The sequence below is a fragment of the Oncorhynchus nerka genome, linkage group LG23 (assembly GCF_034236695.1).
Source record: "Oncorhynchus nerka isolate Pitt River linkage group LG23, Oner_Uvic_2.0, whole genome shotgun sequence".
NCBI classification, from domain to species: domain Eukaryota; kingdom Metazoa; phylum Chordata; class Actinopteri; order Salmoniformes; family Salmonidae; genus Oncorhynchus; species Oncorhynchus nerka.
The window spans coordinates 28,516,461-28,534,891 of NC_088418.1; the positions used below are offsets into that span (position 1 = coordinate 28,516,461).

Below are 18,431 nucleotides of genomic sequence, written 5' to 3' on the forward strand. Positions count from 1 at the left end.
GCATCGCTGCCTGGTACGGCAACTGCTCGGCCTCAGACCGCAAGGCACTACAGAGGGTAGTGTGTATGGTGTCAGAGGAAGGCCCTAAAAATTGTCAAAGACCCCACCCACCCCAGTCCATAGTGTTCTCTCTACCGCATGGCAAGTGGTACCGGTGCGCCAAGTCTAGGACTAAAAGGCTTCTCAACAGCTTTTACCCCCAAGCCATAAGACTCCTGAACATGCAATCAAATGGCTACCCGGACTATTTGCATTGTGTCCCCCCCACTCTCTTTTACGCTGCTGCTACTCTCTGTTTATCATATATGCATAGCCACTAACTATATATTCATGTATATACTACCTCAATTATCCCGACTAACTGGTGCCCCCGCACATTGGCTACCCGGACTATCTGCATTGTGTCCTGCCACCCACTCTTTTATGCAACTGCTTTATAATATAAATTCTGTTTATCATGTATGCATAGTCACTTTAACCATACCTACATGTAGATACTACCTCAATTAGCCTAACTAACCAGTGCCTGTATATAGCCTCGCTACTGTTATTATTCACTGTCTTTTTACTGTTTTTTTTTTATTTCCTTATCTATTGTTCACCTAATACCTCTTTTTTTTTTTTACTTAAAAATTGCACTGATGGTTAGTAAACATTTCACTGTAAGGTTGTACTGTACCTGTTTTATTCGGCGCACGTAACAAATAAACTTTGATTTGATCTGTTATCTGTTGACAATGGATAAAGGCCATGATTTCTCATCTGCAGCAGAAATAAGGACTGAGACCGGTGAGACGGGTGCATATAAAGTTTCTCAGAGCGGTAGTGCTGATCTAGGCTCAGGTTCTACCTTTTTTCAATATGACTTAAAAGGTCAAACTGATCCTAGATCTGCACTCCGACTCTTAGATGCTTTGTGATTACGGGTCTGGTGCAACTTATAAATGTTGAACTGAAGTTTGGACACTGATCTGTTTTAAAAGAAACATTATAGTCTATGATGGTGGGAATCGCAACATGACTGGGTTTGAGGTTCATTACAAAGGTCATTGCTGAGATGCCAAGCAGGTGTTTACAGGTGGTCGGCCTACTGTCCATTTCCTGTCTGTGATTGCATTCTTCCTTTCTCCAGAGTGGTGCAGGTATAAGGCACTGCATCTCAGTGCTAGAGGTGTCACTACAGACCCTGGTTCGATTCCAGGCTGTATCACAACCAGCCGTGATTGGGAGTCCCATAGGGTGGCGCACAATTGGCCCAGCGTCGTCCAGGTTAGGTTTTGGCTGAGGTAGTCCGTCATTGTAAATAAGAATTTGTTCTTGACTGACTTGCCTGGTTAAATGACACTCCTGTGTGATGCAATAAAATAGATAGCCTACAAATAAATAAAACATTGTATAATATAAATTATATAATAAAATGGAACCAGATTTATTCTATCAATAGCAGAAATGTTGTTTTAAGTTCGTATTTCACAAATAGCACCAACATATCAATAGTGACCTCTGTCGGCTGATTATGAAATGGAAATGAATAGCTAGATATTTTCGCTGACTGCATTACCCAGATGTCCCCAAATCAATTTATCAACCAATGAATGTTGTCCATGTGCAACCGGTAGCTAGCTAGGTCAAATGGGCGTGTCTCTTTATCGAAAGAATAATAACAATATTGGACAGTGGTACAACAATGTAGTTAGCCATTAGGAATAGCCAGTTACAGACCAGATTTAAACATAACTCACGTTACCTTGCTACAGCATTTGCACAAGGTAAAGTAACTAACTATTGTCACTCTTCATGTTATTTCTACGCACGAACGCAGTTGTCCGTGCTAGCTTGCTTACGCCGCAACCTACAGTAGCTAACGTTAGCTTGTTCGGTTTTAGTCAGCTAACGTTAGCGACATACTTCAATGATAGCTATGGGTTGTGTATGTCATGGTAGTAAAGTCAAGGTGTAGTATTTTGACAATATTCCGGGGTGTACGTCGTTGCCAAGTAAAACTCCACTCTAATGGAAACTGTAGCTAGCTACTCCACAACGCGGAGTTGAGGTTGACTTGTTGGCAATGTCCTGATCATAACCAACTAACGTTAACGTAGCTAGCTAGTTCACGTTAGCTACTTGGCTATCCAGCTAGCTGCAAGTACCAGAAACTAACTAACAAAAACAAGTCAAGTAGCAAAGCTAACTAAACACATTTCCTCGAATGTTCCTATTTCTTTAGCGAAGGTCAATGTGTCTTATAGTTAACTTAGCTAGCTATAGTAATAAGAAATCATTCGTCTTCATCCGTTTGTTTAGTCGTTATTGATTTACCAGACGTAGCTACCTACGGTTTAGTCCTTGGTACAAGGCCAGGGTGACAGCTTTCCCTTAAATAGGTCGTTATCAATAAAACGTCACATTAAGGTGCATCCCCCCCCCAGCTCCGCTAAAAGCTTTGACAACTGCGTGCGGTTTTCAAGGGATTGTTAAATACATGTCAACTATTTGGTTGAAATATCATCACAGAACTACACATTTCTTATTATTCCATGCAAAACAATTGCGCACATTTAGCGCTATCAGAGTTATACCGCAATTAACTGCTTTCATGGTCAGTAAACATAAATTGATCATGTCATTTCAGATACGTGAGTGTAGCATCACGATATCTCTCAATATTGGCCACAACTAATTGGATATTTGAGTGATATAAAAGTGTTGGTACCTGACAGGTATCAGTGGTTTAGGTTAATTTCCCATCCTTTTATTTAAAAAATACATTAGCTCTACTTACCAGTATGTTTAACCAATTGTGCAAAGTTTCTACCAGTAGATATAATTGCATAGTAGAAACTACTTTGCAATTTCTACCGGTAGAAACTTTTCACAGTTGGTTGAGCATATTGGTAAGTAGACCTAAAGTTTGTTTTTAAGAGTTTCATCAAGATTGCAGCTGACAGACATGATAGGCTACGTGTCAAATTTTCTAGCAGAATATAAGGGATAGCTTGTTATATTGACGTTATCTTTCAGGGGATAAATTCGATGGCTATACTTGCTCGCCATCTATAGTGCTGAAGACAGTAGTCCGATTTACAACTTTACCAGGAGGGCTTACCCATGTAAAGCTCTTTCCAAAAGCTTAATCTCTGATGAAGCAAGCTAAATGACACATGTTGTTTGCTTAGCTAGCTAGGTACATTACATGCCAATAGGTGAGGGTAGCCTATCCAATCTGAAAATAGATGATCAATTGATGTTTACTGATCACGAAAAGCATTTCTGTATAACGCTGATCATGTAGTTAAATGTGGAATAATTGGAAATGTGTAGTTCTGACTATGCTCTTCAAGAGGTGATGATATTAAAGCCAATTAGATAACATTTGTTTAGCAATCCCTTGAAAATGGCATGTAGTTGTCAAATCTTCATTGACCTGTCAAAGGCTTTCTATACGGTTGATCACTCCCTGTTAATTCAGAGGCTTTTCTCAATTGGCCTAGACCAGGCTGCATGTAACTGGTTTAAAAATTACTTGACAGATAGAACTTAGTGTATCCACTGATGGTGTTAAATCAGGTTTCCTGAATATTACGAAAGGTGTCCCACAGGGGTCTATTCTAAGTATATGTTGTATATGTTCTGAAGAGCGCATAAAAATAACTGATTTAAGCATATGTACTTTGAAAGGTGTCCATATTAGTACCAACATATACTTTGAAAGGTGTCGATCCCTGCTTACAGATATCTGGATAGATGAAAAAATAACTCCTTGATAAAATAAAGGTTAAATAAATACACATTTCAGCAGCGCTGGTCTCCTTGCTCCCCAGCAGCCAAATTGAACGCTCTGCATGGTATTGTGACGTTTTATTGATAACGACCTTTAGCTTAGGTAACTAATTAATAGGTATAGGTTTTGTCAGTGTTTTTTGTGATGGTGTGACCCTGCCTTTTGATCTACCCCAGACATTGTGCGTAGCGTGTGTCCCTGCTCCGGTGACACATCTGGCCAACATGTCCATGTTCAGCACGGGCATCCTGGTGCTCACCTCTCCCCTCCACACCCTCCCTCTGCGCATTGCCCCTGTACTCAGCTCAGCTGCCCAGGTGGTGGAGCGCACCCTCTACGTCCATCTCCATCCAGGCCTGAACCTGGGTGCAGGTGGGGGCCAGCCCAGGCCTGTCTTCATCCAGCCCGTGGTGGATCTGTCCAGCCTTATCACCGGGCTCTACAGCAATGCTGCCAATGTGTGCGGCCACCTGGACGTACGAGTGCTCCTCACCAACGTCCGCGCCCAGCCCAACAACGCCTCCAGCCCAGAGACAGGTGGGACAGGGGTAGCATGTAACCCCTTCCCTTCCCCACAGCCCCTCTCCCACTCCCCCGAGGTGGTGCTAACAGACTACGCCCTGCAGGACCCGGGCCAGTCCCCGCTGGTGGCCCAGTGTCTGCAGAGGTACACGGGCCACTGTTACGTCTGCACGCCCGGCTTGGCCTCGGTGCTACTCCACCCGCAGCTGCAGAAGCTGGAGGAAGAGGTAGAGGAGGGCCAAAACGACGACTGGGATAGTAGGTCGGAGCGCATGGAGACTTACAGTGAGGTGGTGGTAGGGGGAACGTTCGACCGCCTCCACGGGGCGCACAAGACGCTGCTGAACATCTCTTGCCTCTTGGCGAACAAGCGGTTCCTTATTGGGGTGTGTGACCAAGAACTTCTAAAAAGTAAGTGGAATGATGAGAAAGGACAATTGATTGCGGTGTAAAAAAGTTTCTTTGGGCATTATTAGGTCTCCTTGTCTTCTATCCATACACAAGGTATTGTGTTCCTTACCCCATAATGGGCTATATAATCTGATCTGGATTGCCATTGTTAAAAGGACTTTGGAATTCACTGTGCTCCAGGTTTTTTTCTCTGGATCAAAAAGTGTTTTGTCAAGATTGTCAAGATGAGGTCCCCCATCTTGACAATGTAGACATTTTTGAATTTTTAAGGCCATTTCCTGTTATTCAAATTCTTGGAGCTGAGAGAAAATAGTTTTGTTTTAAAGTTAATTTCCTATGCGTTTTGCCATGGCTAATACTGTGTTGTTTTGCGCAAACATAATAACAAAATCAATACTGCTAAATTCATTGTTTTTGGTATTTTAAATTCTCCCCGATTTTGTCTAGTTTTTATTTTGGGGATTGTTAATTCTCAAAGATGATATTATTGAAAAACATAGAGGTCGATTATCTTTTCTACATATTTTCTGTTTTTAATCATTTAAGTTAACACTGAAAGTGTTTTCCCATCACAAATGTATAAAGTTTGTTTTTTATTATTACATATATTTTTGTACACTGTTTGGATTTAGGAGACCCGGAAAAAAATGCTTAGGCGGCAGAAAATTCCCTGCACTCACCCTTGACATTGAAGAGTGTGGATTTACGGATGCGCTTACACAATAGTGGAATAAAACGTTTGATGTCCCCTACCCTGCCATTTTCCTTGCCTCTTATTCTTCGTTCTCTTCTTCCTCTTTCTCCACCTCTTTTTCTTATCTTTCTCTGCCTATCCTCAGAGAAGGTGCTAAAGGAGCTAATTGAGCCATATGCTCTGCGGGTGCAGCGGCTCCAAGAGTTCCTGCAGGACGTCAAGCCCTCGCTGCAGTACGAGATCGTGCCCCTTTCGGACCCCTTTGGACCCTCCGTTATTGATGCCCAGCTGCAATGCATTGTGGTCAGCGAGGAGACCCGCAGGGGAGGCGAGGCTGTGAACAAGAAGCGCCTCGAAAATGTAAGTACGTTGGGCTTAATGGTCTTCTCGCGCCAAACTGCGCATGTGCAGGCCGTCAAATCAAAAGCACTCCTTCGATATAATTTAAAACATTTTAGTTTGTCACTTTCAGAGGTTGGAGTAATAACATGTTGAACTAAAGACATTGGCTCAAATCCAGGTTGTGACTTTAGAATTCGAGACAATTAACAAACTACTAAGGAAGAATTCTTCACTTCTCTCATTGACTTCTCGAATCCCAAATTCAGGCCTGGTCTGTTTCGCAAGCGTTCCCGGAAGTCTTGTGATGTTGCGTCTCTGGGTTTAGAAACATACAGTACAACTTGAACAAGCTTCAATGGTGTCTACTAGCTGGCAAAGACAGTCATAGTGTTGTGAGCGGGCCTCTTGATACAGCACAGGCTGAGGGATGGCTGGCTATGTATTTTTTGTGTTACGTCTGAACGTAGCCTATATTTACATTTAAGTCATTTAGCAGACGCTCTTATCCAGAGCGACTTACAAATTGGTGCTTTCACCTTATGACATCCAGTGGAACAGCCACTTTACAATAGTGCATCTAAATCTTTTAAGGGGGGGGGTGAGAAGGATTACTTTATCCTATCCTAGGTATTCCTTAAAGAGGTGGGGTTTCAGGTGTCTCCGGAAGGTGGTGATTGACTCCGCTGTCCTGGCGTCGTGAGGGAGTTTGTTCCACCATTGGGGGGCCAGAGCAGCGAACAGTTTTGACTGGGCTGAGCGGGAACTGTACTTCCTCAGTGGTAGGGAGGCGAGCAGGCCAGAGGTGGATGAACGCAGTGCCCTTGTTTGGGTGTAGGGCCTGATCAGAGCCTGGAGGTACTGAGGTGCCGTTCCCCTCACAGCTCCGTAGGCAAGCACCATGGTCTTGTAGCGGATGCGAGCTTCAACTGGAAGCCAGTGGAGAGAGCGGAGGAGCGGGGTGACGTGAGAGAACTTGGGAAGGTTGAACACCAGACGGGCTGCGGCGTTCTGGATGAGTTGTAGGGGTTTAATGGCAAAAAACAAAAACATACATACATAATGGCAAAAAACATACATACGGCTATATATTCTCTTTGTTATGTCTGGTGTCTTGTCATCAACTGTCTGCCCTATTAGGGTCTTCCAGGACTGGTGCTGCACGAGATCCAGCTGCTGAAGGATGCCCACCACACTGAAATGGAGGAGGAGAAGATCAGCTCCTCCAGCCTCCGCTCACGCCTCCTGGGGACCCTCCTCACAGACCCAAAAGTACACACATTCCCCCTCTTCCCTTCCAGCCTGCTCATGGGTGTCACACATACCATACTAATTTCTACTTGGTATTTGAGACAGAAAGGGATTTTGTGTACCCCTGAGAGTAGTTTGTCGCTGACACCGGCAAAAGATAGGGCTAATTTCAGTATTTTTGATCTCTATGGAAATAACAGGGACTGTGTCCCAAATGGCACCTTATTCCCCATATCAGGTTTACCCAACCGGAGGGCTGAATTTCACCCTCAGGTGGTTTTATTTGACCCCCCAATTTTCATTGTTGGACATAAAAGACCAAACACCAGGAAATCAGCCTCCAAGTGATTTTAATTTTGGAAATCTGTTCCCACGTATTTCCATGCATAATAGAGAGACATGTCATTGTAGACAAATGTAAGCAAGATTTGAAATTATTGTTTTAGTCAAATATTGTATCTGTGCTGCTTGCGGTCTATTTGCAATTGAATAATTATCTGTAATCATGTTCCAGCCCCCCGATCATCCACTCAATAAAAAAATTGACCAGCGGCTTAATTTAGTTGATCCCTGCCCTATATAGTGCAATTCTTTTAACTAGGGCTCTGGTCAAAAGTTGTGCACCATATAGGAAAAAAGGGGGCCATTAGGGACCCAGACAGGGCTTTTTCAGAACAACTGATAGTTACTCCAGCAAGGTTAACAGGGTAGAGAAGGCTATATTCAGGGACTCTTTCTCCTCAAGCAGAAGAAACATGCTTTTCATCCAGCTTCCGCAAATTATCTTTCAGTGGCAATTGCAGTCACACAATAGACTACTATTCACTAATTGCAAGCGAGTGCTTTGTCAAGCACGTTGTTGGGATGCATCAGGTGTCACAAGACCTGATTTTTCACAATTCAGTTCCTCCTTATCTCATTGTAGTCTAATTGGACCTGAGCCTTAAGTTAGTGCATGATTAAACGATGTGTAGTCAGTATCGTAGATATATGATATGTCAGACATTTAGTGTGATTATTTACACACAAGCCCCCATATGACTGCCAATGCATTTTGATGCCCCGTTCACCTTTATCCGTCTTGCCTATCCCCTGTGAAGCAGAACAAGTCCCATCTCCCCCTGGTGCCCTACGTGATTGGCCTGACCGGGGGCAGTGGCAGCGGGAAGAGCTCCATTGCCCAGCAGTTGGAGGCCCTGGGTGCGGTCCGCATCGACAGCGACCAGCTGGGCCACGAGACCTACCGGCCGGGGGAGGTTGCCTACAACAGGGTGCTGGAGGAGTTTGGATCAGGTGCGTCTTCCGTCCACATAGCTGACAGAAGCTGTCATCATATTCTGTATAGTGGAGAATTGATTTAACAGATATAATATAAGGCTTTACCCAAAGCATCTGTTTCAATGAATGACTTATCATTTGCAGATCTTATTAATGAGGACAAAACTATCAACAGACGCGCACTAGGCAGGAAAGTTTTTGGAAACAAGGTAATGTTTGTGTGTGGCATGTGTGAAATACAGCCCAATAATATTTGAGAACATAATATTTGATATTTTAGACAAATGGCAAGGGATGTAAAAACAAAATGTTGGTTTATTTAGTTGTATTTAGCATTTTCTTTTCAAATATCAATGGAATGGACTATATCAGCAGAGATATAGTACCTTCAGAAATTATTCACACCCCTTGATGTGTCAAAGCTTAAATTTGTCACTTGCCAAGACTACCCCATTATGTCAAAGTGGAATTATGTTTTTATAAATTTTTATAAATGGTTTAAAGATGAAAAGCTGAAATGTCTTGAGTCAATAAGTATTCCACCGCTTTGTTATGGCAAGCCTAAATAAGCTCAGGAGCAAACATTTGCTTAACAGGTCACAAAAGTTGCATGGACTCACTCTCTGTGCAATAAGTGTTTAACGTGATTTTTGACTGACTACCTAATCTCTGTAAGGTCCCTCAGTCATGCAGTGAATTTCAAACACTGATTCAACCACAAATACCAGGGAGGGTTTCCAATACCTCGCAAAGAAGGGCACCAATTGGTAGATGGGTAAAAAAAAATTTTAAATATCCCTTTAAGCATGGTGAAGTTATTAATTACACTTTGGATGTAGTATCAATACATGCTGCCACTACAAAGATACAGGTGTCCTTCCAAACTCAGTTGGCGGAGGAGAAACTGCTCAGGGATTTCACCATGACATTGGTGACTTTAAAACAGTTTGTTTAATGGCTATGAAAATTGAGGATGGATCAACTACATTCTAGTTAGTACACAATACTAACCTAAATGACCAAGTTAAAAGAAGGAAGTCTGTACAGAATACAAATATTCCACATTTTGTTATATTACAGCCTTATTTTAAAATGGATTAAATCGTTCCCCCCCCCCATCAATCGGCACACAATACCCCATACTGACAATGCAAAATCAGGTTTTTAGATTTTTGTTTTTAAACCTACATTTGAGTAAGTATTCAGACCCTTCGGCAGCAATTACAGCCTTGAGTCTTCTTGGATATGACGCCACAACCTTGGCACACCTGTATTTGGGCAGTTTCTCCCATTATTCTCTGCAGATCTTCTCAAGCTCTGCCAGGTTGGATGGGGAGCGTCACGACACAGCTGTTTTCAGGTCCCTCCAGAGATGTTTGATTGGGTTTAAGTCCTGGCTCGACTGGGCCACTAAAGGACATTCAGAGACTTGTCCCGAAGCCACTACTGCATTGTCTTTGTTGTGTACTTTGGGTCGTTCTCCTGTTGGAAGATGAACCTTTGCCCCAGTCTGAGGTCCTGAGCGCTCTGGAGAAGGTTTTTGTGAAGGATTTCTCTGTACTTAGCTAGCAAATATATTATTTTAGAGTAAGGCTGTAACGTAACAAAATGTTGAAAAAGTCAAGGGGTCTAAATACTTTTCAAATGCACTGTATTTGATCCATTTTGAATTCAGGCTGCAACACACAACATGTGGAAGAAGTCTAGGGGTATGCATACTTTATTTTCTTTCCCGCAATCCTGACTAGTTTCCCAGTCCCTGCCTCTGAAAAACATCCCCACAGCATGATGCTGCCACCACCATGTTTCACCGTAGGGATGGTGCCAGGTTTCCTCCAAATGTGATGCTTGGCATTCAAGCCAAATAGTTTCATCTTGGTTTCATCAGACCATAGAATCTTTGTTTCACATGGTCTGAGAGTCTTTAGATGTCTTTTGGCAAACTCCAAGCCGGCTGTCACTTGCCTTTTACTAAGGAGTCGCTTCCGTCTGGCCACTCTACCATAAAGGCCTGATTGATGGAGTGCTGTAGAGTTGGTTGTCCTTCTGGAAGTTTCTCCCATCTTAAGAGGTACACTGGAGCTCTGTCAGAGTGACCATCGGGTTCTTGTTAACCCCCCCCCCTAAACTTCTTCCATTTAAGAATGATGGAGGCCACTGTGTTCTTGGGGACCTTCAATGCTGCAGAAATATTTTGGTAGCCTTCCCCAGTACCCTCTACTAACAATTCCTTTGATCTCAAGGCTTGGTTTTTGCTCTGACATGCACTTTCAACTGTGGGACTTTATATAGACCGATGTGTGCCTTTCCAAATCATGTCCAATCAATAGAATTTACCACAGGTGGACTCCAACCAAGTTGTAGAAACATCTCAATGATGATCAATGCACCTGAGCTCAATTTGCAAATGATCTGAATACTTGTGTAAATAAGGTATTTCTGTGTTTTATGGTTAATAAATTAGCAAACATTAATATAAACCTATTTTCACTTTAACATTATGGGGTATTGTGTGTAGATTGATTTTTATTTAACTTATTTTAGAATTCGGCTGTAACGTAACAAAATGTTGAAAAAGTCAAGAGGTCTGAATACTTTTCAAATGCACTGTATTTGATCCATTTTGAATTCAGGCTGCAACACACAACAAATGGAAGAAGTCAAGGGGTATGCATTCTTTCTAAAGGCACTTTGTGGGCTTCTTTCCCAAAACATTATCGGGCCTGAAAATGTGTTGTCAGTTTAGCTCTGTGACTTAATGGCATCGGCTTCTGTTATCAATTGATATCCTCAAACTATGCTTGTATGCTTTTAAGATATGTTATTCTGTACTTGTTTTTTTCTTGTATGCACATTAAGATTACACTTGTGTAATGAAAGCGCTTTACAAATGTAATAAATTAGTATTACTATTGTTGCAGGAGAGGTTGAAAGCCCTCACCGACATTGTGTGGCCGGAGATAGCTCTACTCGTCAAGGAAAGGATCCGACAGGCCCGAGAGGAAGGTATGTTGCTGATTGATACTTGTCAAAGTTGTGTGTGTGTATATATGTATGTATGTTTGTGTGTGTCAGTGTTTGTGTGCTTTCACCTGTGTGTACAGACTTGTGTTCCCCTGTAAGCTCAGTTGGTAGAGCATGGCGCTTGCAACGCCAGAAGAGTGGGATCTGAACATAAAATGTATATACGCATGACTGTAAGTCGCTTTGAATAAGAGTGTCTTCGAAATGGCATGTATTCTATTATTCCCCCTAGGTAAACAGGTGTGTGTGGTGGACGCGGCTGTGCTGCTGGAGGCCGGCTGGACGGACATCGTGCACGAGGTCTGGGTCGCCGTCATTCCTGAGGAAGAGGTATCCCACATCTGTGCTTTGAACGTCTGAGAATAACCTCATAGATAACTGCGCAACGGGCACTCTTTCATTTTGATGCATTACACAACCTGGAATTTAGGCATAACTCCTCAACACAACTTTGTCCTCAATGTCAAAGTGACAACATACCAGAACATTTTGAATTGAAAATAATAAACAAAATGGTACTTAAACAGTGGTAGTTCAATTACATGATCATTTTACATTTTAGTCATTTAGCAGATGCCCTTATCACAGTAACTGTGAGTAAGACCCTTGCATAACATCTAATGCTAAAAGTCACAACACTGATACAGACACTTTTTAAAAAAATTATTTATTTATTATCCACCCCAACACTCCTACCCCCCCAGGCGGTGTCTCGGATCACGGTGAGGGACGGTGTCAGCCAAGAGGATGCTGTGCGCCGGCTGCAGAGCCAGTGGCCCAACACGCAGCAGGTGGAGCAGGCCAACGTGGTGCTCTGCACTCTGTGGGAGCCCGAGATCACCCAGAAACAGGTGAGGAAGGGAGAGGGAGACCAGGTTCAAAAGGAAGAAAACAAGGAGGGACTGGTCCATTTTCCAATTGCAAAACATTTTGTTACGGTATTCCCTAATGAACATGACCCAGGGCGAAGCCAGACACACTGACGGGGGAAAATGGCTTGATAAAGCACATTTGAAAAGCCCTGAAACCTTTACCATCCACACATAAAGGCTTCTTGCATTTTTATAGGAACAATCATTTTTATGTATCTTAAGATGCGTCCAGATTCTCCACCCATCTTCTAAAGTGGGCATGCCACTTGCACACTTCCAATCATGGATTAAAAAGTATTGGATTGGTGTAAACATTGGCTGGAGAGAGTTTCCACTAAAGCTTACCGTATGCTTCCCAGTCAAAACAGTTTGAATTATGACTAAATTCTATTACTTTTTGGTGTTCGGCAGTTTTTATTTTCTTACAGCTGTTCGAGCACACAAATGTATTTCTTGAGGCAAGCCCAGGTTCGATACCCTTACATCCCTTCGTCGGTGAGTGGTCGACAGTAGGGTTTCTTCAATTAAGTGTTAACAAGTCATCTTTTGTTGAATGACAACTTTCATGCACATTTTGTCACCTTAAAAATACTGCACTTGGATGTAAAATTGCGGCTAAGACCTCAGTAAAAAAAATTATGACAGTGTTCTTGATTTATCTTTAGATTGATTCTGGCTATTTTGAGGAAGTGTTACTGTATGTTGTTGCTACAGTGTCTCAAGGGGAAAAACCAATTTTTCCGCTCTCAAATGTATTTTTAAGGCAGTATGCGAGGCACTGATGCTCGCTTCGCGTAGCCGAGTTCTGCTAGGAGAAAACCAAACCTAGTATGCGGACGCCTTTCGGGGGTGACTACTCGGACAAAACGAGTATTGTAACGGATGTATTTTTTTGTTGTTATTTTCCATGATTGGGATATCAAATATTTAACAAGCGGAGGGAGGGTAGGAAAAAAGATGAAAGGCTGACGCACGGTCTCAGGGCTTAAAGTTCTCCGTCAATGATTTTGTGTTTTACATTATTGAAAAAGATTGGAATTGGTCAAACTTGCAGTTTAATGTACAAAATGATCCTCTTTCCTTAAAAGCATGATGGTCATGACATTTTTACATGGGAGGTTCACTTGGCCCTGCAGACAATCGATCTGAGATCGAGATGGGGCGTTTTTAGTATTTTTTTTGAATTATTTTTTTATTTAACCCCTGCGTTCTGACAGCAAACGCATCTACCCGCTGCTCCTGATCTGCAGCTTCCTTGGTTTATATGAAAATGCAGAGAGACGATTAGGTATTGCCAACCTCTATTTAGGCGTTTCAAAGCAGTTTTTCCAATTACGAGTATTATCCCTGTGAATTTACGGCTACAAATAAGAGTATGGCAAGTTCGGCACATCCCTAGTTTCCACCATTGTTAAATCCATGACAGGAAGTGTGGAAGTGAACACTTTGGTGGGAAAAAGGAAGAATCTGGACGCGGGTTACACATTAACGTTTAACAACCAAGTATTTTCATTATGGCTTTCAGGGAGGATATAGATCCCAGTCAATGCATTGTATAAACAAACCCTTTCTCACGTCTTCCTCTGCATTTAAATCCCAGGTACGGAAGGCCTGGGATCTTCTTCAGAAGCGGATCCAACAGAGTCGGGAAGGAGCCAAGCCACCGTCCTGAGTCAGACCTCCGCGCGCACACACATACACACCACAACAACAACAGTGAACTGCACACATACCGACTGTAAGCCCTGCAAGGGACGAGGGTGGCTCCAAAACTGCCAGGGTGCAATCATGTTAGGGACGTGTCTGCCTTAAAAAGAGCACCACAGCGGTTGCTTTGGTGTGCCTGCAAAAGACACTGGAGCCATACTTGTGAACATTAGAAACAGTTTAAATTTAAACAGTTTCTCCGTCTCAATGAGCATCAGCCAATTAAAATGAATAGAACGCTACATTGTAGCTGGTTCCATCAGATAACCTGGCACACGTTAGCCCTATGCTAACCTCACCAGATGACAGTGATTATTTCCTGGAACAAAATCCCTCATCAGCCTATCAAAGATCTTTTAGACTTTATTTCCACCAACCAATAGACATGTTGGTTGTTTAGCAACAAAACCGACAAGTAGGCAATTATGGGGCAAAACTTAGATTGTTGACAACATGTAAACTAATTTTGTCTCCAATATTTATTGAAGACATTAATACATTTGCACAACTTTGATCCATATTAGCATAGACGTTACATCAGTCAACACCTCAAAACAAGACATTGTATCAAGAACAAGATAAAAACTAGATGAAATGAGCCACCTACAATTCCCCACATGGCAGCTTCTTGTCATTGTTGCTAGATATCTGGCCATCCAGAATCACAACATCACCGACTTCTGCCCCATTGAAGTGTGTTCGTTGTTTTCGTGACGTTGGAAGATAACCCGTATTTGGCATTTCTTAAAATAGGTCAACCCAGGTCACTAAAGGGATATTTTAAACCTACAAATTTAAGGTTTACTTTTGTTCCCGTTGGTCTGTAACAATTTTGTGTGCCAATATTTCAGTGATGCATCCTTGACTAGGCTACTAGTACTAACGTTAGACAAAATGTTCACGTTTTCAAATATGACAAAATCCCAAATTTGGTCTGTCCATTTCACACACATTCATGTGCTTTCACAACAGTAAAGATGTAGGAGGATTATACAACATGTACGTCATATATCGTTTTTTTTAAAGTAAAGTAAAGACGCTATGAATATTTGGTGGTGTGATCCTCTAAGGCTGTAAGCCCAGAGACTGCAAGGTATGAAGGCCATGAGTTCGAATCCCCCTCAGGGCAAGGTTTTTATTCAAGGAAAAAACGCTCCACTGTTGGGCCGCGAGTCAAATAATGCATATGTGACAAAGTACATTTATAAAATATAACCAATAGGTTAGCTTTTCAAACTGCGTGCCCGGGGACTGGGAGTGTAGGCTACCTGTGATTTCGTTATCTGATAACTTTTTTAAAATTTTGTGTGTGTAGATTCACTGGATATATTCACTGCAGTATTAAGCCTAGCATTGAGCTAATGAATTATGGCCTAATATGCATACACTTTTCTAACTTTAGGCTACACATTTCAAGCCGGTCTGTGTTCGTGGTTTTGTTGCGCAATTATGCACCTGGCATCTTCGCTGCCTCGGCTATTCGTCTTAAATCGTGTGGATTTCCAGGTAAAGCCAAATTACAATTGCTTGTTGGACACTTGTTTTGACTTTATATTATTTAATAATAGCCTATTGGAGGAGAGATGCTCTCTTGCTTACTGAATAAAAAAAATATATATATATAAAGAAATCTCACTACTTTAAGTCGCTCTGCATAAGAGCGTCTGCTAAAATGTAAATGTAAAATAGGCTACAGCTTTAAGAACTGGCGGGGAGTTGGAAAGGCGAGAGAGACATTTGTGTCAGAAGCCCATATTATCTTAGCACCGATACATCCTGACAAAATACAACTTATGAGTGGCTTGCTAATGTACTCCTTTTCTGGACCTCCTAAACTGTCTAGAATATACCCATAACTGTTCCAAATGGTTGCATAATCAGGCCTAGGTCGTATGCAGTTATTTCGGCTAAAACAAAACAGGACATTTGAGCGGTTATTAACATTTGATCTATAGACCACCGGTTACTCACTTGATAACAATAATACATTCCTTATTGCTTTGTGTTGTAGAATCGTTAGGGGAGCTTTGAGCAACGAGGCAAGCAATGACATGCTGTAAAAGATATGCAGGCTAAACTGTGTTTGCTGTTGAATTGGTACATTTTTAAATATACGTTTTTATATTTTTCAATGTATGTACAATGAAGTATTATTTGCGGTTGTCGCTATGACAACAAACACACTCTGAAAGCACTGAATTGTCTTATGACCTTATTAATATGTCTACCGCGTACAGTAGGATGTGTTGATCAGACGATTGACAGGTGTGCTGTAGAACGAATAACAATGAACCTTTCCTCTAGTGTGGATGCTTGCTGACGTGAGTTTGAGTCCGGACTCGCGATACATCTTGAAAATAACAACATTGCCGCAATACTGTCATCTGTGGGATGATAACGAGAGACTTTGTTAAGGACGCTCTCATGGAGAAGTATTTGTTCACGTCCATCTAGGTCAACATTTGCAATTGGCTGATGCAGAACTTGTTCCAGGAAATAATCACTGTCATCTGGTGTACCAGGTTATCTGATGCGACCAGCTACAATGTAATGTTCTGTCATCTACGATTTTCTGTTTCCAATGTTCGTAAGTATGGCCCCAGTGTCTGTCTGGTTGGCTTTTCACACACTCGTTTAGAAATAGTTGTTTCTTTGTCATTTGGGTGGATATAGTGGGAGACGAAACATGGCCAGAGAATTAGGACTCGATTTCAATCCGTATCGCAGAAGATCTGCGGTGTAACGCAATTTAAATTTAAAGATTATTTCCAATTGTGCCGACATATGCAGCATTTACTGTGAATGCAGTCTCTGCGAACGCAGGAAAAAACATTGCCTTACAATTTAAAATGCGCTGTACTGCAGATCTTACGTGATATGGATTGAATCGAGCTCTTAATGTTAATGAATAAGTTTGAAGATTTGCTGTTTTAATGAACAAATAAAAGTCCCTCGCGACCTGGTTTTATATGGATGTTTAAATGGATCATCGGACATCAGACAATCCTAGGTATAATATACTCTAAAGACCAAACTACTGTAAATACAAATATTTCAGACACGAGAATGCATAAATCGAGTCAAATAGCGGTGGGCATTTTGACTACGGTTTCTTTTGTAGGGCTTAGGGTCAATCAAGTATTTGTTAATATAGCTTTAAGTAAAAAATAAATAAAAGTGTTGAGTATAGTGAAAAATAATGTTTGGGATGTTTATAAGGAATTGTGGAATAAAAATGTAGCACTAAGTTTGTGCTGTTTCTAGATTGAGAAAACATAGATTAAACATGACAGGACAAACAGATCTGGGACCAGTTTAGGAGAGCGTAGATACAGTGCCTTCAAAGTATTCATACCCCTCCACTTATTCCTGATCTTGTGTTAGCTGGTTGAGAGAATGCCTATTGTGTGCAAAGCTGTCATCAAGGCAAAGTGTTGCTACTTTGAAGAATCTCAAGTATAAAAAATATCTCGATTTGTTTAACACACATGGAATCATGTAGTAACCCAAAAAATTGTAATTTCATAGTTGTGATGTCTTCACTATTATTTTAAAATGTAGAAAATATTAAAAATAAAAAACCTTTGAATGAGTATGTGTCCAAACTTTTTACTATTACTGCAAGTATTCACACCCCTGAGTCAATACATGTTAGAATCACCTTTGGCATAGATTACAGCTGTGAGTTTTGCTGGGTTAGTCTCTAAGCACTTTTCACACCTGGATTGTCCAACATTTCCCCATTTTATTATTTTCAAAATTCTTCAAGCTCTGTCAAATTGGTTGTTGATCATTGCTAGACAACCATTTTCATGTCTTGCCACAGATTTTCAAGCAGATATAAGTCAAAACTGTAACTCGGCCACTCGAACATTCACTTTCTTGGTAAGCCACTCCAGTATAGATTTGGCCATAAGTTTTAGATAATTACTGCTGAAAGGTAACTACAATGTTGTTGATCCATCCTCAGTTTTCTATCTTCTCGCAGCCCTTATTTTGTAACTGTTTTAAAGTCACTATTGGCCTCATGGTGAAATCCCTGAGTGGTTTCCTTCCTTTCCGGCAACTTAGTTAGGAAAGACACTTGTATCTTTGTCGTGACTGGGTACTATAAATATTAAACTTTCATGAAATCACAAGTGCAATACATCAAAATAAAGCTTAACTTCTTGTTATTCCAGCCGCTGTGTCAGATTTCAAAAAGGCTTTACGGCAAAAGTAAAAACCATGTGAATATCTGAGGACAGCGCCCAGCACACAAATGCATAACAAATCATTTTCAGCCAGGGAGTTGCGACATGAAAGTCAGAAATAGCAATATAATATATGCCTTACCTTTGAAGATCTTCTTCTGTTGGCACTCCAAAAGGTCCCAGATACATTACAAATGGTCCTTTTGTTCGATAAATTCCTTCTTTATATCCGTAGAAATTCAGTTTACCAATACTTATCCAAACAAGTCAATCAACCCTTAGGTACCCAAATACGCAAATAAACGATAACATTTAAGATGGAGAATCGTTATTGTCTTTAACGGAGAAAAATACAAAAG

At 41.4% G+C, this 18,431-nt stretch overlaps 1 protein-coding gene across 3 annotated transcripts; it reads left to right on the top strand.

Annotated features, from left to right (window-relative positions):
- The first annotated feature begins 1,601 nt into the window (after positions 1-1,601).
- coasy (CoA synthase) lies at positions 1,602-17,472 on the top strand. 3 transcript variants are annotated; one of them, XM_029629594.2, is made up of 10 exons: positions 1,604-1,769; positions 3,958-4,714; positions 5,554-5,768; positions 6,888-7,019; positions 8,099-8,291; positions 8,421-8,485; positions 11,198-11,282; positions 11,533-11,630; positions 12,005-12,151; positions 13,773-17,472. In XM_029629594.2, exons 2-10 carry the CDS (start codon positions 4,006-4,008, stop codon positions 13,842-13,844), a joined length of 1,716 nt encoding a protein of 571 aa, XP_029485454.1. In that variant the 5' UTR covers positions 1,604-1,769; positions 3,958-4,005; the 3' UTR covers positions 13,845-17,472. The 3 variants fall into 3 exon arrangements, with proteins under 3 accessions (XP_029485457.1, XP_029485454.1, XP_029485455.1); XM_029629595.2 differs by having other exon boundaries at positions 8,102-8,291; XM_029629597.2 differs by lacking the exons at positions 12,005-12,151; positions 13,773-17,472 and adding an exon at positions 10,910-10,943 and having other exon boundaries at positions 1,602-1,769; positions 11,533-11,621.
- Positions 17,473-18,431: the final 959 nt, after the last annotated feature.

Bases quoted from the DNA above. Each gene is read 5' to 3' on its own strand.
- coasy (XM_029629594.2), top strand. From the start codon at position 4,006: ATGTCCATGTTCAGCACGGGCATCCTGGTGCTCACCTCTCCCCTCCAC. The intron at 7,020-8,098 runs GTACACACATTC...TCCCCTGTGAAG, and splicing joins CCCTCCTCACAGACCCAAAA to CAGAACAAGTCCCATCTCCC. The intron at 11,631-12,004 runs GTATCCCACATC...CTACCCCCCCAG, and splicing joins CCGTCATTCCTGAGGAAGAG to GCGGTGTCTCGGATCACGGT.